Source organism: Lactuca saligna, chromosome 8 (assembly GCF_052625555.1).
Source record: "Lactuca saligna cultivar CGN05327 chromosome 8, ASM5262555v1, whole genome shotgun sequence".
Classification (NCBI taxonomy): Eukaryota; Viridiplantae; Streptophyta; class Magnoliopsida; order Asterales; family Asteraceae; genus Lactuca; species Lactuca saligna.
Window position 1 is genome coordinate 144,241,236 of NC_136424.1, and position 25,457 is coordinate 144,266,692.

Below are 25,457 nucleotides of genomic sequence, written 5' to 3' on the forward strand. Positions count from 1 at the left end.
GGAGGACGACAGAAGAGCCTAGGGAATAACCCTATCCAGATGAGTGCGCTTGTAGAATAGAGAATTTCGCTGGAGAGCGAGCACGCGCGATGGGATTGGTGAAAGAGCAGGTCGAGCAGCTATTTAGAAGCTCTGGGATGGTCCGTGTGGAAAGTATGGGTAGATGTGGCAGGTAGTATGGGCCCGTACTACTGAAAGCAGAGGACCCATACTTGATACAGGGAGTATTCTGAAGGTTCTAAGGAGCAGATTGAGGAGTGATGTTATGGTTTGAGTACCATACATCGGAGCGGATCGAGGAGTGATGTTATGGTTCGGGTACCATACATCAGGGCAGATTGAGGAGTGATGTTATGGTTTGGGTACCATACATCAGAGCAGATTGAGGAGTGATGTTATGGTTTGAGTACCATACATCGGAGCGGATCGAGGAGTGATGTTATGGTTCGGGTACCATACATCAGGGCAGATCGAGGAGTGATGTTATGGTTCGGGTACCATACATCAGAGCAGATTGAGGAGCGATGTTATAGTTTGCGTACCATACATCGGAGCGGATCGAGGAGTGATGTTATGGTTCGGGTACCATACATCAGGGAAGATTGAGGAGTGATGTTATGGTTCGGGTACCATACATCAGAGCAGATTGAGGAGTGATGTTATGGTTAGGGTACCAGACACCGGGGCACATTGAGAAGCGATGTCGTGGAAGGAGTACCATGGTTCGTAGTGAATGATGTTTGTGGTTCTCCGGTTATTCGGTCATGAGTAAGTTCGAAGAGGCGTCCCTTGAGAGGGAGATCGAGATTCCCTCAGAGTATTCTAGTAAGGAGTCAGTGGGAGGGAGAATTTCGATCTGAGTTGAGCGATCAGTCGATAAAGGAGATGTCACCTCCTATGATCGGGGAGGTACTGATTATGTAAGTGTGAGAATATGAGAAGCATGATGTTTTGGTTTTAGGTTTAGGGGTAAAACCTGCAGGTCGTCATTAATGATGCTTTCCCACCAGAGTATCAGGTAGCATGTGTGCCGCGAGGTAGTGATTTATCATGAGCAGATGGTCAGTTTGGACTGAGATAGTCGAGGGGCATGCTACACCTAATTGAGTATAGTCGGTGTATGGTAGTTGTATCAGTGGGGAGTTCAGTCGAGTTTAGCGGTGCAGAGAGTTTTCTATCCATGGGGTGTTGAATATGGGAGTGGGTCCTTGTTCTTGGGATGATCCCGGTGTTGGAGCGTTGGTTGATGAGTTGAGGTGAGGGGTACGGTGATTTTATGGTTCAGTCTATGAGCCAGGGATGTTATTGAGCAGTTGAGTTGTTTGGTACTAGATTGGTACGAGATTTGGAAAGACTAGAGGCAGACGTGACGAGAAGTTATTGAGGAGTTCATCAGAGGTTCAGAGTATATGAGGTCAATTCATTTCCGTAAGGGGGATTATCGGGCGTTGTGTAGCACTTTCCGGGGGCATGTGCGATTTTGCTGGAGAATATAGTTATGGAATAGTTGTGTGCTATTTGGTGACGGTTCGAACCCTAAGTGGGGGAGAACCGGGTGTCGTATGTAAGAAAGTAGAGATTTGCCAGGAGCAGTTATAAGTGGAGTATAAAGATATGCGGTAAGAAATCATGAGACCAGAGATGTCGGTGATCGAGGAAAGGGGTCAGAGTGAGTTAATGCGGGAAGTACTTGTTTGAGAAGGATGAATGTCTCCACGATAGGTGTTTATTAGTCAGGAATCTGGTATTGGTCAGTGTTGGGGCAAGTAGATAAAGAATGATTGGGCAGCCAACTCCCGGGTCGGTATGCGTATCCTTGTTTGGGTTTTGAGCGGCGGGAAAAAGGGTTTCGGAGAATTATCAGCGTATTTCATAGCGTTAGCGTTTCTTCGTATTGCAGTTGGGAAATTGAATACACCGAAGTTGCAACTTGGGAAAAATGAAGATCTAGTTATGGGGTTCAGAGGGAATGTATTATTGCATCTATATGGTGCTTGGGGCAGGGAACCTGTGGTTGTGGCAGGATCTTGTGATGTTCGGTGGGGGTGTTCCGAGGTATCCGGGTATTGATATCTTTTTTTCGAAGTTATTCGTGAATCTTGAGTTGAGACGACTTGTGGTATATCAGGTATCTATGGATCTATTGAGAGCCCTTCGAGTATAGGCATCCAGGGAGATTACTTGGGAGAGTGGATCTTCGCAAGGGTGGGCATATGTTATGACGATTGCCTCCATAGTCTGTGATGAATATTCGAGACGAGTATGGGTAGCCGCTTATGATATTCTGAGGAGCACGAGCTAGTGTAGTCAGAGGGTGTTGTGATACTGCGGGGAGCCGTAGTACTCACTAGTCAGAGGGTGTTGTGATACTGCGGGGAGCCGTAGTACTCACTAGTCAGAGGGTGTTGTGATACTGCGGGGAGCCGTAGTACTCACTAGTCAGAGGGTGTTGTGATACTGCGGGGAGCCGTAGTACTCACTAGTCAGAGGGTGTTGTGATACCGCGGGGAGCCGTAGTGCTCACTAGATGGCAAGAGAGTGTGATGATGGAATGTTCTCCGATCAGTGTATGATGTGGAAGAGTTTTGGGCTTGAGTAGCCCTAGTATTGAGTCTTTGGAGCCTGGATGTTGGACGAGGGGTGAGACTGGGGTCCCCGTCTCTGTCGGGGAATGTGGTGAGATGCGCAAGGAATATGCGCAGCAGAAACCAGAAATCAGAGTAGAAACGATCCTCGGTTTGATTGTACTTTCTTGCATAAGGAAAAGAGAATTTCGTGACTTGCGTGTCACGGGGCCGGGATAGTGGTCACGGGGAGGAAGTTAGTGGGATGTTTGGATCATGATTTGGGTGACCTTTGGAGGCTCAACTGTGGAGTCAAAAGCTGACCTAGTGCCCAGTCTCGAAGAGGGATATGAGATGAGCTAGAGCTTATCATGATGATGTCTGAGGACACCTCAGAGGGAGTGAACGATTCAGACGCTCAAAGACATGCTTCGGGCATATGTATTAGATTTCGGAGGGTGTTTCGGCACGTATTTATCCTCTGTTGAGTTATCCCATTCAACAGCCATCATTATTGCATTGGTATGCCACCCTTTGTGCTGTTGTATGGGAGGAAGTGTTGGACTCTCATTTGCTGGGGAAAGTGTTGATTCGCGGAAGTGAAAGTTGTAGTGAGAATGGATGATTTGGAGTATGGTGGTCGAACACTGTGTCTGTGACAGTGGTATGGGATGACATCATGATGGGATGTCTGCTGAGGACGCGGAAGGATTCCGCGGGTGTAGAGCCAAGAGTCTCAGGATGGATTCACGGATGGAGTTTGGGACTCCCAATTTGATTCTGATCAAGGGCTGTGTGCGTAGTGGTGGTTTCTCCTGGGGATGTTAGAGGCGTCATCAGTGTGACGGGTTTTCCTAACCCGAGAGTGCGAAGGTTGGTGCGGCATGGGTGTGTGATTGCAAGAAGAGGACTCAAGGGAGTTGCTCTGGGATTTAAGAGTGGGTCTTTCCATCGTCACGGATTGGATGGAGAGGGATTCGAATCGGGAATCCGATGGTTCATGTCTTCTAACCCTTATGGGTCGAGTGATTGTTGAAATTTGGGGCAGTGATACTTCACGGGTAATTCTCGGATCGTTGTGTGTGGCCATCAGAGGGTGCATCCGGTGCCCCGTTCGAGACAATGGTCAGGACACCGTAAGGAAAGGGAAAGTGTGTTCGAGTTTCGACGGGTATGCCTTGTGAGATCTGGTCCGATTAAGGCCAGGTGGCACGTTGTGGGAGTAATTCTGGAGTTGAGTTGTTGTAGGCTTCGAGGGCGAAGCGTAATTTAAGTCGGGGAGAATTGTAACATCCCGAAATATCAAGAGTAGAGTTGAAGGGCTAAAAGAGTAAATTGGGAAAGAGCGACTCGGCGAGTCCATGTGTGGACTCGGCGAGTAGGCTCTGAGTGGAGAAAACCCTAATTCTCGGGGTTGAGCCTTATATAATGATCATTATGTCTTCCTCCCAGCCCCTTTATCACCCCTTGAGCCCCAGAAAACCCTAAATCGCGGAGAAGCACCATTGTTGAGTGGGTTGGAGCTTGGAGAAGTAATGGTTGAAGGAATTTTGGGAAGATTGAAGGCTTGGAGCAAGGGGCTTTGCTTGGATTCGAATTACATTGCAGTTGGGGCATCACTTAGAGGTAATATCTCGTTTTTGACCTGTTGTTATGTTGTTTCTTCATTTTGGGGTTTGTGAGAAATTGTCTATGGATGAAATGGGAAGTCTAGAGGTTAGATCTGAGGTTGCTACCTCAGATCTGGAAGGGAGAAGAATCAGAGAGCATGAAAGTCCCTGTGTTGGAGTGTTTAGTGAAGCTTGCATGTCCCAAACCATAGCCCCAATGTGCAAATGGCTTAGATCTCTTTGGATTCACGTAAAGTTTACCACTTTACGTGATGGATGAGTGGTAGGAGGCTAGATCTATGTCTTGGAGCAGTTGCATGGCCTGGAATGCTTCGGAATGTATTCAGACCGGCATTGCTCGGCGAGTCACATGGGTGGACTCGACGAGTTGGATGAAGATGGCCTGGAACTCGGCGAGTTGTATGAACAACTCGGCGAGTAGGTTGAAGATAGCCGTAGACTCGGCGAGTCTGTTTTCGTACTCGACGAGTCTTGTCGAAGAGTCCCAAATATTTCCTGGTTGAGTCGAGAATCGGTGAGTCAAGGGATGACTCGGTGAGTTGGGTGTGAGTGGACTCAGAGTTGTAGGACTCGGCGAGTCTCGGGGTGACTCGGCGAGTTGAGTCGCGGATTGGGGAAGTTCTGATTATGGGAACTCGACGAGTCACAGGGTTGACTCGGCGAGTAGAGTCAGTCAGGGGTTGACCTAGACTGAGGACTTTGATTTCGACCAAGGGTTGGCCGTTGACTTTTAGGGTTTGGACAACGATGTGGCCTTTGGGCCAAGAGAGAGGTAAAATAGTCTTTTACCCATAAGAGGGTGTTATGAGAGGATTTATTCTAGCCTCGAGAGTTATATTCATGAGAGTATTTTCCTTACGTGTTAGGCGGTGGCGAGTTCGAGATTCAAGTGTGGGGATATCTGCTTTCTGCTTGCCAGGTGAGTCTTCTCACTATACTTTACCTTGAGTAGGTAACCAGAGTCATGTGATCAGAGTATTTGTATGCTATTTGTATGTGATGTGTTGTACTGCATTATTTCTATGTGACTTATGCTGTGCATGTTTATAGAGTTGGAACCGGAAGGTTCCCAGAGTTAGAACCTGAGGTTCACAGAGTTTGGGTGCACGGACCCATAGAGTTATAGCCTCGAGTGGCTAATATGTGTTATGTGTGGTATTTTGGGGAACTCACTAAGCTTCGTGCTTACAGTGTTTTGTGTGATGTTTTTTTTTAGGTTTCTTTCAGTATCACGGGACGGCACCGGCTTGATTGTACACACCAGAGAAAGAGTCATATTTTGGAGGATCCTGGTTTTCTATGCAAGTGAAAATGGAATCATGTTTTGTAAATCGACTATGAATGAGATTTTAAACAAGTGTTTCTAAGAATAAAATGATTATCTTAAATGAAAACTTTGTCTTGAAATTTACGGTGTTACAGTTATATTTGTCTATATACTGTTGTTTCTTGTCCGTCTCTTTTACCTTGTTCATTTTAGGTTGAGAGTTTTAATAATATATGGCCGTTTCCAAAAAAAAAAAAAATGAAAACCGTCTTGGTTAATATTTTTTTTGTAGTTCCTTTTCTTGTTGTCAAAGAATGTGTTTTATAATTTAGCATAAGTTTGGTGTTGCTATCGTAAAGTTGCACTAACCGAAGGACAATTTTTTGGTGATTTGGCATAAAGTTTTTTCTGTAGTGAAAAAATCAAAGTAAAAATATAATTGTAGAAGCTTCTCCGATTATCAGAGCCAGGTTTCGATCCTGGGACCTGTGGGTTATGGGCCCACCACGCTTCTGCTGCGCCACTCTTATTTGATGATTGTATTCTCCAATTTTTGACAAAGATCGCAAAATTCTAAAAAAGGAAGAGTTTCCAATATCAATATAGAGTAGAATCCTGGCTGATGACTCTTTAACGTCTTCACTGAATTACAAAGATTCATTAACCATACTTGAACTAAAATCCAAATGGTTAATTCATTTCAAATTTAATGTGTACGCACCAATTTTAAAAACAAAAAATATATATATGAGTCATTTGACTTACGTCTTTCATTAAATCTTTTAAAAAATTATCGGACCAATATTGTGCTAGATAAAATAGCCATTTGCAACGCAACAAATTTATGTATATATTAGTGAATTTTTAAGGATCTTTTAGGTGCTTCTGGTCCACTTTAATTTGGGTAATATTCAAGGGCGGTATAGATTAGTTTATTGAAGGATTTAATTTATGATGTTTTAACTTAGTATATAAGCTTTTGAATCCGATTTTCTAATGGACGTTGGTTTTGTATAAATATTACTTTCATTGGGTTACATGTGTTACTTGAGTTTGTTTTCTTAGTATTGTATAAAGGTTATCCGATCCCCCAACTTCATGTTCTTTCCAAGTATCGCTATCATGCTTTATTATTTTTTTGTTTGATGTTATCATTTTCGTTTCATCTTAGGTCATCCAAAATAGTGCAATACCCACTGCCAACCGCTAAAGTGATGGACGTCACCTCATCACCACAACCTATCACTATAACTGTAGGATGCCAAGCACTGAACACACAACTCCACATAGGCTAGCCTGATTAATAGTTTAATTACTGAAAGTTTTATCATTTTTGATGAAAAAAGTTACAAGAAATCAATAAAAGGCTTGAAGTTGAACATTCTAAAATAAAAGAATAAAATTAAAAAACAATAATAATAGAAATAATTTGTATGTGTATGTCATGAGAGCAATACAAATATTTTTTTTCCAAACATAAATTTTTAATTGGTTTAGTAGATTAAAATGAATAACATGATTATAATGAAACTAAATTAAATGAAGAATATCATACTAGTGACAATTAAAGAAATAAAACTTTAGAAAGATAAGTAATATATTATTATGGGTCCTTATTTTTGTCTGTATATTGTTGTTTCTTGTCCCTCTCTTTTACCTTGTTCATTTTACGTTGAGAGTTTTATTAATATATGACCGTTTCCAAAAAAAAAATAGAAAACCGTGTTGGTTAATATTTATTTTGTTGTTCTTTTTATTGTTGTTGAATGATGGATTTTGTAATTTAGCATAACTTTGGTGTTGCTATCGTAAAGTTGTATTAACCTAAGGACATTTTTGGTGATTTGGCATAAACTTTTTTCTGTAGAGAAAAAAGCAAAGTAAATATATAATTGTAGAAGGTTCTCCGATTATCAGAGCCAGGTTTCGATCCTGGGACCTGTGGGTTATGGGCCCACCACGCTTCCGCTGCGCCACTATGATTTGATGATTGTATTCTCCAATTTTTGACAAAGATCGCTAAATTCTAAAAAAAGAAGAGTTTCCAATATCAATATAGAATATAATCCTGGCTGATGACTCTTTCATGTCTTCACTGAATTACAAAGATTCATTAACCACACTTGAAATAAAATCCAAATGGTTAATTTATTTCGAATATAATTGTGTACGCACCAATTTTAAAAACAAAAAAATCTATGAGTCATTTGACTACCGTCTTTCATTAAATCTTTTAAAAAATTAATGGACCAATATTGTGCTAGATTAAATAGCCATTAGGGGTTATGCAACGCAACAAATTTGTGTATATATTAGTTAATTTTTAAGGATCTTTTAGATGCTTGTGGTCCACTTTAATTTGTGTAATATTCAAGTGCGGTATAGATTAGTTGATTAAGGGATCTAATTTATGATGTGTTTATATGATTTAACTTAGTGTATAAGCTTTTAAATCCGATTTTCTAATGGACATCAGTTTCGTATAAATATAACTTTCATTGTGTTACATGTGTTACTTGAGTTTGTTTTCTTAGTAGAGTATGAAGGTTATCCGATCCCCCAAGTTCATGTTCTTTCCAACAATTGCTATCATGCTTTACTTTTGTTTTGTTTGATGTTATCATTTTCGTTTCATATTAGGTCATCCAAAATAGTGCAATACCCACCACCAACCGCTATTGTGATGGGCGTCACATCATCACCACAACCTATCACTATGACCGTAGGATGCCTAGCACCGAACACACAAACTCCACATAGGCTTGCCTGATTAATAGTTTAATTACTGAAAGTTTTATCTTTTTTATTGAAAAAAATTTACAAGAAATCAATAAAAGGGTTGAAGTTGAACATTCTAAATTAAAAGAATAAAATTAATAAAACAATAACAATAGAAATAATTTGTATACGTATGTCACGAGAGCAATACAAATATTTTTTTGCCAAACTTCAATTTTTAATTGGTTTAGTAGATTAAAATGAATAACATGATTACAATGAAACTAAATTAAATGACGAATACCATACTAGTGACAATTAAAGAAATAGAACTTTAGAAAGATAAGTAATACATTATTATGGGTCCTTATTTTTATGTGTATATTGTTGTTTCTTGTCCCTCTCTTTTACCTTGTTCATTTTACGTTGATAGTTTTAATAATTTATGGCCGTTTCCAAAAAAAAAAAATTGAAAACCGTCTTGGTTAATATTTTCTTTGTTGTTCTTTTTATTGTGTTTGAATGACGGATTTTGTAATTTAGCATAACTTTTGTGTTGCTATCGTAAATTTGTATTAATCGAAGGACATTTTTTTGGTGATTTGGCATTAACTTTTTTCTGTTGCGAAAATAGCAAAGTAAAAATATAATTGTAGAAGCTTCTCCGATTATCAGAGCCAGGATTCAATCCTGGAGATCTGTGGGTTATGGGCCCACCACGCTTTTGCTGCGCCACTCTTATTTGATGATTGTATTCTGCAATTTTTGACAAATATCGCTAAATTCTAAAAAAGGAAGAGTTTCCAATATCAATATAGAGTAGAATCCTGGCTGATGACCATTTAACGTCTTCACTGAATTACGAAGATTCATTAACCACACTTGAACTAAAATCCAAATGGTTAATTTATTTCGAATTTAATGTGTACGCACCAATTTTAAAAACAAAAAAAAATCTATGAGTCATTTGACTTACGCCTTTGATTAAATCTTTTAAAAAATTAATGGACCAATATTGTGCTAGATAAAATAGCCATTAGGGATTACGCAACGCAACAAATTTATGTATATATTAGTTAATTTTTAGGGATCTTTTAGATGCTTCTGGTCCACTTTAATTTGGGTAATATTCAGGCGGTATAGATTAGTTGATTGAAGGATTTAATTTATGATGTGTTTATATGATTTAACTTAGTGTATAAGCTTTTGAATACGATTTTCTAATGGACGTTGGTTTTGTATAAATATAACTTTCATTGGGTTACATGTGTCACTTGAGTTTGTTTTCTTAGTAGAGTATGAAGGTCATCCGATCCCTTCGAGTTCATGTTCTTTCCAACAATTGCTATCATGCTTTATTTTTGTTTTGTTTGATGTTATCATTTTCGTTTCATCTTAGGTCATCCAAAATAGTGCAATACCCACCGCTAACCGCTATAGTGATGGGCGTCACCTCATCACCACCACCTATCACTATGACCGTAGGATGCCTAGCACCGAACACACAACTCCACATAGGCTTGCCTGATTAAGAGTTTAATTACTGAAAGTTTTATCTTTTTTATTGAAAACAAGTTACAAGAAATCAATAAGACGGTTGAAGTTGAACATTCTAAATTAAAAGATTAAAAATTAAAAAAACAATAACAATAGAAATAATTTGTATATGTATGTCATGAGAGCAATACAAATATTTTTTTTCCAAACTCAAATTTTTAATTGGTTTAGTAGATTAAAATGAATAACATGATTACAATGAAACTAAATTAAATGACGAATACCATACTAGCGACAATTAAAGAAATATAACTTTAGAAAGATAAGTAATACATTATTATGGGTCCTTATTTTTATCTATATATTGTTGTTTCTTGTCCCTCTCTTTTACCTTGTTCATTTTACGTTGAGAGTTTGAATAATATATGGCCGTTTCCAAGAAAAAAATTGAAAACGTCTTGGTTAATATTTTTTTTGTTGTTCTTTTTATTGGTGTCGAATGATGGATTTTATAATTTAGCATAACTTTGGTGTTGCTATCGTAAAGTTGCATTAACCAAAGGAAATTTTTTGGTGATTTGGCATCAAGTTTTTTTTGTAGTGAAAAAAGCAAAGTAAAAATATAATTGTACAATCTTTTCCAATTATCATAGCGATGTTTCGATCCTGGGCCTGTGGGTTATGGGCCCACCACGCTTCCGCTGCGCCACTCTGATTTGATGATTGTATTCTCCAATTTTTGACAAAGATCGCTAAATTCTAAAAAGGGAAGAGTTTCCAATATCAATATAGAGTAGAATCCTGACTGATGACCATTTAACATCTTCACTGAATTACAAAGATTCATTAACCACACTTGAACTAAAATCCAAATGGTTAATTTATTTCGAATTTAATGTGTACGCACCAATTTTAAAATCAAAAAAAAAAAAAAAAAATCTATGAGTCATTTGACATACGCCTTTCATTAAATCTTTTAAAAAATTAATGGCCCTTGATTGTGCTAGATAAAACAGCCATTAGGGATTATGCAACGCAAAAAATTTATGTATATATTAGTTAATTTTTAGGGATCTTTTAGATGCTTTTGGTCCCTTTAATTTGCGTATTATTCAAGGGCGGTATAGATTAGTTGATTGAAGGATTTAATTTATGATGTGTTTATATGATTTAGCTTAGTGTATAAGCTTTTGAATCCGATTTTCTAACAGACATTGGTTTTGTATAAATATAACTTTCATTAGGTTACATGTCTTACTTGAGTTTGTTTTCTTAGTAGAGTATGAAGGTTATCCGATCCCCCCGATTTCATGTTCTTTCCAACAATTGCTATCATGCTTTATTTTTGTTTTGATCGATGTTATCATTTTCGTTTCATCTTAGGTCATCCAGAATAGTGCAATACCCACCGCCAATCGCTATAGTGATGGGCGTCACCTCATCACCACAAACTATCACTATGACCGTAGCATGCCTAGCACTGAACACACAACTCCACATAGCCTTGCCTGATTAATAGTTTAATTACTGGAAGTTTTATCTTTTTTATTGCAAAAAAAGTTACAAGAAATCAATAAAAGGGTTGAAGTTGAACATTCAAAAATAAAAGAATAAAATTAAAAAAAAAAACAATAACAATAAAAATAATATGTATATGTATGTCACGAGAGCAATACAAATATTTTTTGCCAAACTTAAATTTTTAACTGGTTTAGTAGATTAAAACGAATAACATGATTACAATGAAACTAAATTAAATGACGAATACCATATTAGTGACAATTAAAGAAATAAAACTTTAAAAAGACAAGTAATACATTATTATGGGTCGTTATTTTTGTCTGTATATTGTTGTTTCTTGTCCCTCTCTTTTACCTTGTTCATTTTACGTTGAGAGTTTTAATAATATATGGTCGTTTCCAAAAAAAATTGAAAATCATATTGGTTAATAGTTATTTTGTTGTTCTTTTTATTGTGTTTGAATGATGGATTTTGTAATTTAGCATAACTTTTGTGTTGCTATCGTAAAGTTGTATTAACCGAAGGACATTTTTTGGTGATTTGGCATAAACTTTTTTATGTTCCGAAAAAATCAAAGTAAAAATATAATTGTAGAAGCTTCTCCGATTACCAGAGCCCGGTTTCGATCCTGGGGACCTGTGGGTTATGGGCCCACCACGCTTCCGCTGCGCCACACTTATTTGATGATTGTATTATCCAATTTGACAAAGATCACAAAATTCTAAAAAAGGAAGAGTTTCAATATCAATATAGAGTAGAATCCTGGCTGATGACTCTTTAACGTCTTCACTGAATTACAAAGATTCATTGACCTCACTTGAACTAAAATCCAAATGGTTAATTCATTTCGAATTTAATGTGTACGCACCAATTTTAAAAACAAAAAAAAAATCTAGGAGTCATTTGACTTACGTCTTTCGTTAAATCTTTTAAAAAATTAATGGACCAATATTGTGCTAGATAAAATTGCCATTAGGGGTTATGTGTCACACCCCGAAAACCAAAGGCGGAAACGTCTCCGGGGTGGACTACCACGTTGTGTATCAAATCCAATGTACATAGTAATCACAGTAATCAAAACATTACATTACATATATATATATATATATATATATATATATATATATATATATATATGAAAGTGTACATTTGTTCAAAAGTAAAGTTATACAAGATATACATATGTGTCATATTAACAAAAGTTGAGACGAGTCTTCCACGCACTCCGCCTTCACCAAAAGAGATCATCGGGTACCTGTCTAACTTCGACCTGAGAATACAAGCAGTTTGAAAATCAGCATAAAGCTGGTGAGTTCATAAGCGGTTTTGTTTTATGAAAATGTATCGATTTCCCTTAGTTTCCGAAAAGATATGTTATCCAAGAAAATCCCATATTTTCTTATGTAAAGTTGGTTAAGTTATCATTGGTTACCAATTCGGTTATGTATTGTATTCTACCCCAGGAAAATCCCATATTTTCCTAATTATAAGATTGGTTGTATAACACAAAGTATAGTTTAACATCCAAAACTATATAATGAAAATCTTGAGATCACTATCCCGAAAGACATATATAAGATAGTTTGACACATCCGAAAGTACAGGTTTAAGATCATGGGACTATCATCCCGGACTAGACACTAGATAAGTTAATGTATATATGTAAATATAGATTGAAACCATGGGATCACTATCCCGTATAAGATATAGTTGAAGACACAAAACCTTGGGATCACTATCCCGTATAAGATATAGTTGAAGACACAAAACCTTGGGATCATTATCCCGTATAAGATATAGATTTAGAAAGCCATGGGATCACTATCCCGTATAAGTTATAGATACAAAACCATGGGATCACTATCCCGTATAAATTATAGTTAATGACCATGGGGAAAGACATCCCGTACAAGTTATAAAATAGTTAGATTGATACCATGGGATCACTATCCCGAAAGAGATATAGGAATAAACCATGGGATCACTATCCCGTATAGGACATCGATATAAAATAGTTTGATAATACCATGGGATCACTATCCCGAAAGAGATCTAGAAACAATATCATGGGATCACAATCCCGAAAGAGATATAAAATATAGATGCAAAACCATAAGATCACTATCCCGAACGAAATATAGATTCTAAACCCAAACTGTGAATAAGCTGGTATTAATACATGTTGTGAGTCAGGTAACCATACTAATACGACAACGTGACCTCCTTGACGTTTGTCAGACGTCGAACGATATCCAGAAATTTGTCACCCCAGGCGTGCCCGCCTAACTGTAGCTAGCAGTTAAGGTGTGGGATTGTCAGTCCCGAATAGATCTATTCACAAATTCTGCGCTCTCCCTCTAGGAGACTCTGGTTACACTTCCGGGGAGGATTTACTGATCATCCATAAAGGGTAGTGACTATCTCACAAACCAGTACTAAACTATTCACAGGGTTCTCATAAGATATCGACATACAGTAAGTTATGAAACATAGTACAGTAACTATAGATACATACATGAAATTATCTGACAATACATTCGAATGATACGGAGATAAACTGAAACAGACATAGTTTATCTAATAACTTGATATAGACATCAGTATACGATAGAAAGAACAGTAAAGACCCCCAAATTATTCCCATAATAATTTGATTAGTTTGATTGTTTCCTTAACTAAAATCCATTTAGTTGAAATCGAATAGTCATTCCTTATGCTCAGCATAATACATAAGGAGTAAAAGAGTTTATAAGTTTGTCAGATATTGTTTGAAACATATCAATGTTGTGATTGGAAAACAGTTATAGTTTGCTTGTATCCCCCCCCCCCTGAAAACATTGAAAACAGTGAAAAAGTCGTAGGGGTATGAACTCACCGGACGAGATACGAGACGGTTTGGATGCTAAGAGTTGATCCAGAACTTGTAAACACACGAGGTTCCTAATTATGATGTAAAGATACACATTTGTATCTAATTAGGACTTAGTTTATTCATATGATAGGGACACTTGCTTCAAGTCACGATAACACTCTGATATAAGTGTTTGGAGTGACCCGGGTGGCGTTTAGGGACATGAGTGACACAAGGGACTTGGGAAATGAGTTGGGACATCAAAGGAACACTCCCCTTATGGGAGTTTACGGCCTAAACACCCATCCCCATGAGTTTACGGCCGTAAACTCATGATGGGTGGTTTATGGTGCAAATTTGACTTCCAACACTTAGGGGATAATTTCTAGACTTGGTTTAAGGACTTGGAATGATTACTAAACATCAAATAGATCCCTTTTATGGGAGTTTACGGCCTAGCTTAGCTCCATGGCTGTAAACCCCTATTTTTCCAAGAAAATGATGTTAAATGGTGCTAGAACAAATCACATGTGATTGGTAGAATTAATCTAAGGCCTAACATGAGTTTGCATGTGACATTTGAGGGGTTTATGGAGTTTACGGCCCATGAAACCCCCTTCATGGCCGTAAACTCTATTATATGCGGCTACAATGTGATTCAAGGTCTAGAACTTGCATGAAAGGACTTCTAAAATTCATCTAAGGGCCTTAGGGGTGTTTAGTTTGCATTCTAACACCAAAAATATTGGAGTTTACGGCCCAAGAACAAGCCTTGGCCGTAAAATCTTATAAATCCCACAAATGATGTGTTTTAGGCCCCTAAAGTATTTTTGGTTGGTCCCTTGATTTATTCCAAGGCTTTTGGTGGTGTTGGATGGCTTTCTAACACCTTAGAATTGGATTTATGTCAAGTTTTGGGGAGTTTACGGCCCAAGCACTCTACTTTGCCGTAAACTCATCTAAATTCTCCAAAGTTCATGTTTCAAGTGTCCAAATGCTAGAATCAAGGTCCTATAATTCATATATAAGCCATAGAAGTGATTTGGAAGGGTTTAAGGGCATGAAAACCCTAATTTTATGAGTTTACGGCCCAAGAATGATCCTTGGCTGTAAACTCCTTCAAACATCACAAAAATTATGTTTTACATGTTTAGAGTCCATATCTTGAAGTCCCATAGCCATATCTAAAGTCCAAACTAGTCAAGGAGGGGTTTAAGGGCTCAAAACCCATCATTTTTGGTGTTTACGGCCTAAGCACCTTCTTAGGCCATAAACTCATATATATTGTCCAATTTCATGATTAAGTGTCTAGTTTGGAAGCTAAACATGCTATAGATTAAGGCTAGGAAGGTACCTTAAGGATTTGAAGCCTTAATTTTGAGTTTTGGACACTTAATCTTTGGATTTTGGAGAGAGGTTAGAGAGAGAGTAGTGAGAGAAGAAAAAAAGCTTCAAATGAAAGCTGAAACATGTTTATATAGTTCCTAAAATTTGCACGCGGTGGAATTCTACCCGATACCGACGCTAAACGCGGCTTTTGGTCGCACCTGATTTAGTTTCCGTCACCCGACGGGAACATTTTTAAAACTTATGAAATAATGATTTTTGGGCTAATAACATATGTTCCTGAGCGATTTAGACACTCATTAGAAATAAATAAACATATAAGTTTATACAATTAATTCCAAAGAGAAGACGGAACGAATCCGATAACGACGACCTTTCGGGTAAAACGGGTTTTGGCGACGAACAAATTTCGGGTTGTTACATTATGCAACACAAAAAATTTGTGTATATATTAGTTAATTTTTAAGGATCTTTTAGATGCTTTTGGTCCACTTTAATTTGCATTATATTCAAGTGTGGTATAGACTAGTTGATTGAAGGATTTAATTTATGATGTGTTTATATGATTTAACTTAGTATATAAGCTTTTGAATCCGATATTCTAATGGACGTTGCTTATGTATAAATATTACTTTCATTGGGTTACATGTGTTACTTGAGTTTCTTTTCTTAGTATTGTATGAAGGTTATCCGATCCCCCAAGTTCATGTTCTTTCCAAGCATCGCTATCATGCTTTATTATTTTTTTTTTGTTTGATGTTATCATTTTCGTTTCATCTTAGGTCGTCCACAATAGTACAATACCCACCACCAACCGCTAAAGTGATGGGCATCACCTCATCACCACAACCTATCACTATAACTATAGGATGCCAAGCACTGAACACACAACTCCACATAGGCTTGCCTGATTAATAGTTTAATTACTGAAAGTTTTATCATTTTTATGAAAAAAACATACAAGAAATCAATAAAAGAGTTGAAGTTGAACATTCTAAAATAAAAGAATAAAATTAAAAAAACAAAAACAACATAAATAATTTGTATATGTATATCACGAGAGCAATACAAATGTTTTTTTGCCAAACTTCAATTTTTAATTGGTTTAGTAGATTAAAATGAATAACATGATTACAATGAAACTAAATTAAATGACGAATACCATACTAGTGACAATTAAAGAAATGGAACTTTAGAAAGATAACTAATACATTATTATCGGTCGATATTTTTATCTGTATATTGTTGTTTCTTGTCCCTCTCTTTTACCTTGTTCATTTTACATTGAGAGTTTTAATAATATATGGCCGTTTCCAAAAAAAAATGAAAACTGTCTAGGTTAATATTTTTTGTATAGTTCTTTTTATTGTTGTTGAAGGATGGCTTTTTTAATTTAGCATAACTTTGGTGTTGCTATCGTAAAGTTGCATTAACCGAAGGACAATTTTTTGGTGATTTGGCATAAAGTTTTTTCCTGTAGTGAAAAAAGCAAAGTTAAAATATAATTGTAGAAGCTTCTCCGATTATCAGAGCCAGGTTTCGATCCTGCGACCTGTGGGTTATGGGCCCACCACGCTTGCGCTGCGCCACTTTGAATTGAGGATTGTATTCTCCATATTTTGACAAAGATCTCTAAATTCTAAAAAGGGAAGAGTTTCCAATATCAATATAGAGTAGAATCCTGGCTGACGACTCTTTAACGTCTTCACTGAATTACAAAGATTCATTAACTACACTTGAACTAAAATCGAAATGGTTAATTTATTTTGAATTTAATGTGTATGCACCAATTTTAAAAACAAAAAAAATCTATGAGTCATTTGACTTACGCCTTTCATTAAATCTTTTAAAAAATTAATGGCCCTTGATTGTGCTAGATAAAATAGCCATTAAGGATTATGCAACGCAACAAATTTGTGTATATATTAGTTAATTTTTAGGGATCTTTTAGTTGCTTTTGGTCCCTTTAATTTGCGTATTATTCAAGGGCAGTATAGATTAGTTGATTGAAGGATTTAATTTATGATGTGTTTATATGGTTTAACTTAGTGTATAAGCTTTTGAATCCGATTTTCTAACAGACATTGGTTTTGTATAAATATAACTTTCATTAGGTTACATGTCTTACTTGAGTTTGTTTTCTTAGTAGAGTATGAAGGTTATCCGATCCCCCCGATTTCATGTTCTTTCCAACAATTGCTATCATGCTTTATTTTTGTTTTGATCGATGTTATCATTTTCGTTTCATCTTAGGTCATCCAGAATAGTGCAATACCCACCGCCAATCGCTATAGTGATGGGCGTCACCTCATCACCACAAACTCTCACTATGACCGTAGCATGCCTAGCACCGAACACACAACTCCACATAGCCTTGCCTGATTAATAGTTTAATTACTGGAAGTTTTATCTTTTTTATTGCAAAAAAAGTTACAAGAAATCAATAAAAGGGTTGAAGTTGAACATTCAAAAATAAAAGAATAAAATTAAAAAAAAAAACAATAACAATAAAAATAATATGTATATGTATGTCACGAGAGCAATACAAATATTTTTTGCCAAACTTAAATTTTTAACTGGTTTAGTAGATTAAAACGAATAACATGATTACAATGAAACTAAATTAAATGACGAATACCATATTAGTGACAATTAAAGAAATAAAACTTTAAAAAGACAAGTAATACATTATTATGGGTCGTTATTTTTGTCTGTATATTGTTGTTTCTTGTCCCTCACTTTTACCTTGTTCATTTTACGTTGAGAGTTTTAATAATATATGGTCGTTTCCAAAAAAAATTGAAAATCATATTGGTTAATAGTTATTTTGTTGTTCTTTTTATTGTGTTTGAATGATGGATTTTGTAATTTAGCATAACTTTTGTGTTGCTATCGTAAAGTTGTATTAACCGAAGGACATTTTTTGGTGATTTGGCATACACTTTTTTATGTTCCGAAAAAAGCAAAGTAAAAATATAATTGTAGAAGCTTCTCCGATTATCAGAGTCAGGTTTCGATCCAGGAGATCTCTGGGTTATGGGCTCACCACGCTTCCGTTGCGCCACTCTTATTTGATGATTGTATTCTCCAATTTTTGACATAGATCGCTAAATTCTAAAAAGGGAAGAGTTTCCAATATCAATATAGAGTAGAATCCTGGCTGATGACCATTTAACGTCTTCACTGAATTACAAAGATTCATTAACCACACTTGAACTAAAATCCAAATGGTTAATTTATTTCGAATTTAATGTGTACACACCAATTTTAAAAACAAAAAAAAAATCTATGAGTCATTTGACTTATGCCTTTCATTAAATCTTTTAAAAAATTAATGGAGCAATATTGTGCTAGATAAAATAGCTATTAGGGATTATGCAACGCAACAAATTTATGTATATATTATTTAATTTTTAGGGATCTTTTAGATGCTTCTGGTCAGGGACGGTTTTGTAGTGTTGCTCGATGTGGCACCGGCAACACCTAATTTTCGTATATTTAGAGTAAATTTTTTCAATTTTTTTTATATATTGGCAAATACGTAAAAAAAAATTGGCAAGTACAAATTTTTTTTTTTTGCCACCCAATTGGATCAACTAAGCCCAAAAATATATTTATAACTTAGACTTATCAATTAGTAGTCCAAAAAGCCTATTAATTTTAGCCCAAAAAAAAAAGTGTAGCCCAAAGCTCATTTTGATAATTGGATCTTTTGATCCAATTGGAAGAAGGGTAAAAAAAAACTTGCGGCCAAGATGAGTAGCAAAACAGAAAGCAAAAAAAAAAAAAAAAAAAAAAAAGATCGACACAGTGAAGTCGACTTGGAGAGTTCGACTCATCGAATGTGACACCTCAACACGATTCACGAAGACTTGCTTGGTGCTTGATACTTCCATTGCTAATTCCTTCTAATTTCTTGAGTATCTTGTTGATTGAGTAGCAAAAATCGATTCCCAATTGTTCAATTCGACTCCAATTGACCAAGCCCTAGCTAAGAATGAAACAAGTAAGTGTTTGAAAATTGAAATTTTACCAATTTGTTTAGGTTGAAATTGCTATGTTTTTATCTTGAATTGGTGAAATTGCTATGTTTCCATTGATGTTATTGCCTTATTGATTGATATGGTGAAATTTTACCAAATTGTTTTGGTTGAAATTGCTATGTTTTTATCTTGAATTGGTGAAATTGTTATATTTTCATTGATGTTATTGCCTTATTGATTGATTTGGTGAAATTTTACCAATTTATTTAGGTTGAAATTGCTATGTTTTTATCTTGAATTGGTGAAATTGCTATATTTTCATTGATGTTATTGACTTATTGATTGATTTGGTGAAATAAAATTGCTATGTCATATTGTCTTTATTGAAATTGAATTTTGATTTGGTGTAATTTCTATGTTTTGACTTTTGATTGAAGCTATTGGATGATTTGGTGAAATTATTAGTTATTTAGATTAATGTTGAATTGTAGGTTACCCTTGGTGGTTTTCTTACCAAAAGACCAAGACCTAATATTAATGAAAGTGGTGAAGGATCTTGCTAAACACCAATCACCAACCAATCAATTCCTTCGGTCTCTAATGCAATTCCACAAACACCATGCTCTAATGAAACTAATGATGGTGTTGATTTGAAAGATCTTCTAAAGGACCCGGCGGATAGGCCAATGATTACAAGTTATGCCTCAAATATAAGAGATGATGTAAGAAGGGCATATTTGCTTCAAGGACCTTGTCAAATAAGGCTACATAAGTTTCCAAAAAAAGAAAATAGGTGATAGATTAAGAAGCTTCGTTCCTTCATGGTTTAACGATTTTGATTGGTTAGAATATAGTATGAAAAATAAAAAAGCATATTGTTTATATTGTTATGTATGTGGAGACCTCATGGGACAAAAAGGAGGGAGAGATGCATTTGTTTCCCAAGGTTTTGATACTTGGAATAAAAAAAATGCATTTCGGACTCATGTGGGTAATGTTGATAGTTTTCACAATAAAGCAAGAGAAAAGTGTGACTTTTTATTAAGAGAAAAACAAGCTATTAATGTAGTGTTGAGGAGGCAAACCGAAGAAGAGGACCATAAATATAAAGCATGATTATGTGTTTCTATTATTGTTGTTAGACTTTTATTGAAGACCGGTTTACCGTTTCGTGGTAATGAGGAGTCGGTTAACTCGGAAAATAGAGGGCTTTACATTGAAGTGTTAAAAGCCATTCGAGAGACTAGTGAAGATATTTTCAACAATACTTTAGAAAATGCTCCTAAGAACAATCAACTTATTTGCCCTAAAATCCAAAAAGAACTTGTGCAATGTTTTGCACAAGAAGTACTTTTGAGTATTCATCAAGAGATTGGTCAAGATGTATTCACTTTATTGGTTGATGAATCTAGCGATGTCTCAAAAAAGGAACAAATGGCTATTGTTTTGCGATATGTTGATAGTCTTGGCTTTGTGAAAGAAAGATTCATTGGAGTTGTGCACGTGAAGGATACATCCTCTTTGACACTCAAAAACGCCTTAAATGAAGTACTTACAAGTAATAAGTTGAGTTTTAGTCAGGTAATTTATTCTTTACTTTTTTGTTACTTCAATTTAATTTAATTAGATTTGTGTTATATTCTTTATATATTTTTCAATTTTTTAAATAGATAAGAGGACAAGGTTATGATGGGGCGAGCAATATGCGAGGGGAATTCAATGGTTTGAAAGCTTTGATATTACATGAGAATGACACAGCTTTTTATGTACATTGCTTTGCACACCAACTTCAATTGGTGGTTGTAGCTGTAGCAAAGAAGCATGATGGTGTTAGTGACTTTTTTGAGCAAATTCCGTTGGTGGTTAATGTTGTTTGTGCCTCGTGTAAAAGAAAAGACATGCTACGGGAACAAGCAAGACAAAGGGTGCAAAAAGGCTTATGTAGTGGTGAACTTGAAACGGGAAGAGGGTTAAATCAAGAGACTACACTTGTTCGGGTGGGAGATACAAGATGGGGTTCACATTTCAACACACTCACAAGTCTGATGAAGTTGTTTGCGGATGTTCTTGTGGTTTTAGAATTTGTGAAAGTGGATGGAGGTTCATTGGCAAACCGCCAACAAGCGTCCGTAATTTTAGCATATTTTCAATCTTATGAGTTCGTGTTTTACTTGTATATGATGTATGACATTTTACACCTCACGGGTACATTATCAAAGCAACTTCAAAAAAAAGATCTAGACATTTTAGAAGTGGCTTGGATGGTTAGAGGGACAATGGACGCATTGCAATCTTTAAGAGACACGGGGTTTGCTACCATTTTGCCAAAGGTATCCTCTTTTTGTCAAAGACACAATATTGCTACTCTGGAATTGCATGATTTTTATATTGGTGCGAGAAACCGTACGAACACAAAGACCAATAGATTTCACTTTGAGGTTGAAATCTTCAAAACGGTGGTAGATATGCAACTGACAGAATACCGGGATCGATTTAGTGAAACAAGCACCCAGTTACTAGAATACATGGGTGCTTTGAGCCCTTGTGATTCATTTTCACAATTTGACAAATCAAAGTTGTTGAAGTTGGCTAAGTTGTACAAGTATGACTTTGATGATTCGGATTTGATAGATCTTGAAGGACAACTTGAGATATTTTATCACTCTTCCATCAAAGATGAGCGTTTTACCACTTTTAAAGGAATTTCTGAGCTTTCTCGTTTGATGGTTAGTACGTGGAAACATCAGTCTTATCATTTGGTTTATAAGCTTTTAAAGTTAGCTTTGATATTACTCGTAGCAACCGCTAGTGTAGAAAGATGTTTTTCGAAGATGAAGCTCCTGAAGACCGACTTGCGCAACAAGATTGGCGATGAGTTTTTGAACGATGCGTTGCTTTGCTATGTTGAGACCGAAGCACTTGTGAAAGTTGAGAATGAAAAGGTAATGGAACGGTTTCAAAAGATGTCCGCACGAAGAGGACAAATTTAAATTGTAATAGATGATAGATTGTTTTTATGGTTTTAACTTTTATGTAATGGATCGCTTATTTGTATTAGACATAATGAATTAGCTTTTGGTTTTATATTATGTTTGACCGGAAAACAAAATTCGGCAACACCTACTATTAATTCCTACGTCCGTCCCTGCTTCTGCTCCACTTTAATTTGGGTAATATTCAAGGGCGGTATAGATTAGTTGATTGAAGGATTTAATTTATGATGTGTTTATATGATTTAACTTAGTATATAAGCTTTTGAATCCGATTTTCCAATGGACGTTGGTTTTGTATAAATATTACTTTCATTAGGTTACATGTGTTACTTGAGTTTGTTTTCTTAGTATTGTATAAAGGTTATCCGATCCCCCGACTTCATGTTCTTTCCAAGCATCGCTATCATGCTTTATTAGCTTTTTTTTTATGTTATCATTTTTGTTTCATCTTAGGTCATCCAAAATAGTGCAATACCCACCGCCAACCGCTAAAGTGATGGGCCTCACCTCATCACCACAACCTATCACTATAACCGTAGGATGCCAAGCACTGAACACACAACTCCACATAGGCTTGCATGATTAATAGTTTAATTACTGAAAGTTGTATCATTTTTGATGAAAAAAGTTACAAGAAATCAATAAAAGGCTTGAAGTTGAACATTCTAAAATAAATGAATAAAATTAAAAAACAATAACAATAGAAATAATTTGTATATGTATGTCACGAGAGCAATACAAATATTTTTTTTCCAAACATAAATTTTTAATTGGTTTAGTAGATTAAAATGAATAACATGATTATAATGAAACTAAATTAAATGAAGAATACCATACTAGTGACAATTAAAGAAATAGAACTTTAGAAAGATAAGTAATACATTATTATGGGTCCTGATTTTTGTCTGTATATTGTTGTTTCTTGTCCCTCTCTTTTACCTTGTTCATTTTACGTTGAGAGTTTTAATAATATATGGTCGTTTCCAAAAAAAAATTGAAAACCGTCTTGGTTAATATTTATTTTGTTGTTCTTTTTATTGTTGTTGAATGATGGATTTTGTAATTCAGCATAACTTTGGTGTTGCTATCGTAAAGTTGTATTAACCGAAGGACATTTTTTGGTGATTTGGCATAAACTTTTTTTCTGTAGCGAAGAACGCAAAGTAAATATATAATTGTAGAAGGTTCCTCCGATTATCAGAGCCAGGTTTCGATCCTGGGACCTGTGGGTTATGGGCCCACCACGCTTCCGCTGCGCCACTCTGATTTGATGATTGTATTCTCCAATTTTTGACAAAGATCGCTAAATTCTAAAAAAGGAAGAGTTTCCAATATCAATATAGAGTAGAATCCTGGCTGATGACTCTTTAATGTCTTCACTGAATTACAAAGATTCATTAACCACACTTGAACTAAAATCCAAATGGTTAATTTATTTCGAATATAATTGTGTACGCACCAATTTTAAAAACAAAAAAAAAATCTATGAGTCATTTGACTTACGTCGTTCATTAAATCTTTGAAAAAATTAATGGACCAATATTGTGCTAGATAAAATAGCCATTGGGGGTTATGCAACGCAACAAATTTGTGTATATATTAGTTAATTTTTAAGGATCTTTTAAATGCTTTTGGTCCACTTTAATTTGTGTAATATTCGAGTGCGGTATAGATTAGTTGATTAAGGGATCTAATTTATGATGTGTTTATATGATTTAACTTAGTGTATAAGCTTTTGAATCCGATTTTCTAATGGACGTCGGTTTTGTATAAATATAACTTTCATTGTGTTACTTGAGTTTGTTTTCTTAGTAGAGTATGAAGGTTATCCGATCCCCCGAGTTCATGTTCATTCCAACAATTGCTGTCATGCTTTATTGTTGTTTTGTTTAATGTTAACATTTTCGTTTCATATTAGGTCATCCAAAATAGTGCAATACCCACCGCGAACCGCTATTGTGATGGGCGTCACCTCATCACCACAACCTATCACTATGACCGTAGGATGCCTAGCACCGAACACACAACTCCACATAGGCTTGCCTGATTAATAGTTTAATTACTAAAAGTTTTATCTTTTTTATTGAAAAAAATTTACAAGAAATCAATAAAAGGGTTGAAGTTGAACATTCTAAATTAAAAGAATAAAATTAAAAAAACAATAACAATAGAAATAATATGTATACGTATGTCACGAGAGCAATACAAATATTTTTTTGCCAAACTTAAATTTTTAATTGGTTTAGTAGATTAAAATGAATAACATGATTACAATGAAACTAAATTAAATGACGAATACCATACTAGTGACAATTAAAGAAATAGAACTTTAGAAAAATAAGTAATACATTATTATGGGTCCTTATTTTTATCCGTATATTGTTGTTTCTTGTCCCGCTCTTTTACGTTGTTCATTTTATGTTGATAGTTTTAATAATATATGGCCGTTTCCAAAAAAAAATTGTAAACCGTCTTGGTTAATATTTTCTTTGTTGTTCTTTTTATTGTGTTTGAATGACTTTGTAATTTAGCATAACTTTTGTGTTGGTATCGTAAAGTTGTATTAACCGAATGATATTTTTTGGTGATTTGGCATAAACTTTTTTCTGTTGCGAAAAAAGCAAAGTAAAAATATAATTGTAGAAGCTTCTCCGATTATCAGAGCCAGGTTTCGATCCTGGAGATCTGTGGGTTATGGGCCCACCACGCTTCCGCTGCGCCGCTCTTATTTGATGATTGTATTCTCCAATTTTTTACAAAGATCGCTAAATTAAAAAAATGGAAGATTTTCCAATATCAACAAAGAGTAGAAACCTGGCTGATGACTATTTAACGTCTTCACTGAATTACAAAGATTCACTAACCACACTTCAACTAAAATCCAAATGGTTAATTTATTTCGAATTTAATGTGTACGCACCAATTTTAAAAACAAAAAAAAAATCTATGAGTCATTTGACTTACGCCTTTCATTAAATCTTTTAAAAAATTAATGGACCAACATTGTGCTAGATAAAATAGCCATTAGGGATTATGCAACGCAACAAATTTATGTATATATTAGTTAATTTTTAGGGATCTTTCA

The 25,457-nt window shown here is 35.6% G+C and overlaps 1 protein-coding gene and 1 non-coding gene across 2 annotated transcripts; one reads left to right on the forward strand and one right to left on the reverse strand.

Moving 5' to 3' along the window:
- Positions 1-20,285: 20,285 nt before the first annotated feature.
- Positions 20,286-22,864, forward strand: LOC145010157 (uncharacterized). Its single transcript, XM_078968731.1, has 4 exons — positions 20,286-20,407; positions 20,522-20,960; positions 21,050-22,321; positions 22,826-22,864. The coding sequence occupies exons 1-4, from the start codon at positions 20,286-20,288 to the stop codon at positions 22,862-22,864; spliced, it is 1,872 nt and encodes a 623-aa protein (XP_078824857.1).
- A 703-nt stretch (positions 22,865-23,567) lies between these two features.
- On the reverse strand, positions 23,568-23,639 carry TRNAM-CAU (transfer RNA methionine (anticodon CAU)). Its single transcript has one exon. It is a non-coding gene; the product is annotated as a tRNA-Met (tRNA).
- Between the last annotated feature and the right edge of the window lie 1,818 nt (positions 23,640-25,457).

What these genes read in the sequence shown, in the direction of transcription:
- LOC145010157 (XM_078968731.1), top strand. Translation starts at nt 20,286, where the DNA reads ATGGGACAAAAAGGAGGGAGAGATGCATTTGTTTCCCAAGGTTTTGAT. An exon ending in CACAATAAAGCAAGAGAAAA is followed by an intron (nt 20,408 to 20,521) that starts GTGTGACTTTTT and finishes TATTGTTGTTAG; the next exon opens with ACTTTTATTGAAGACCGGTT. An exon ending in ATAAGTTGAGTTTTAGTCAG is followed by an intron (nt 20,961 to 21,049) that starts GTAATTTATTCT and finishes TTTTTTAAATAG; the next exon opens with ATAAGAGGACAAGGTTATGA.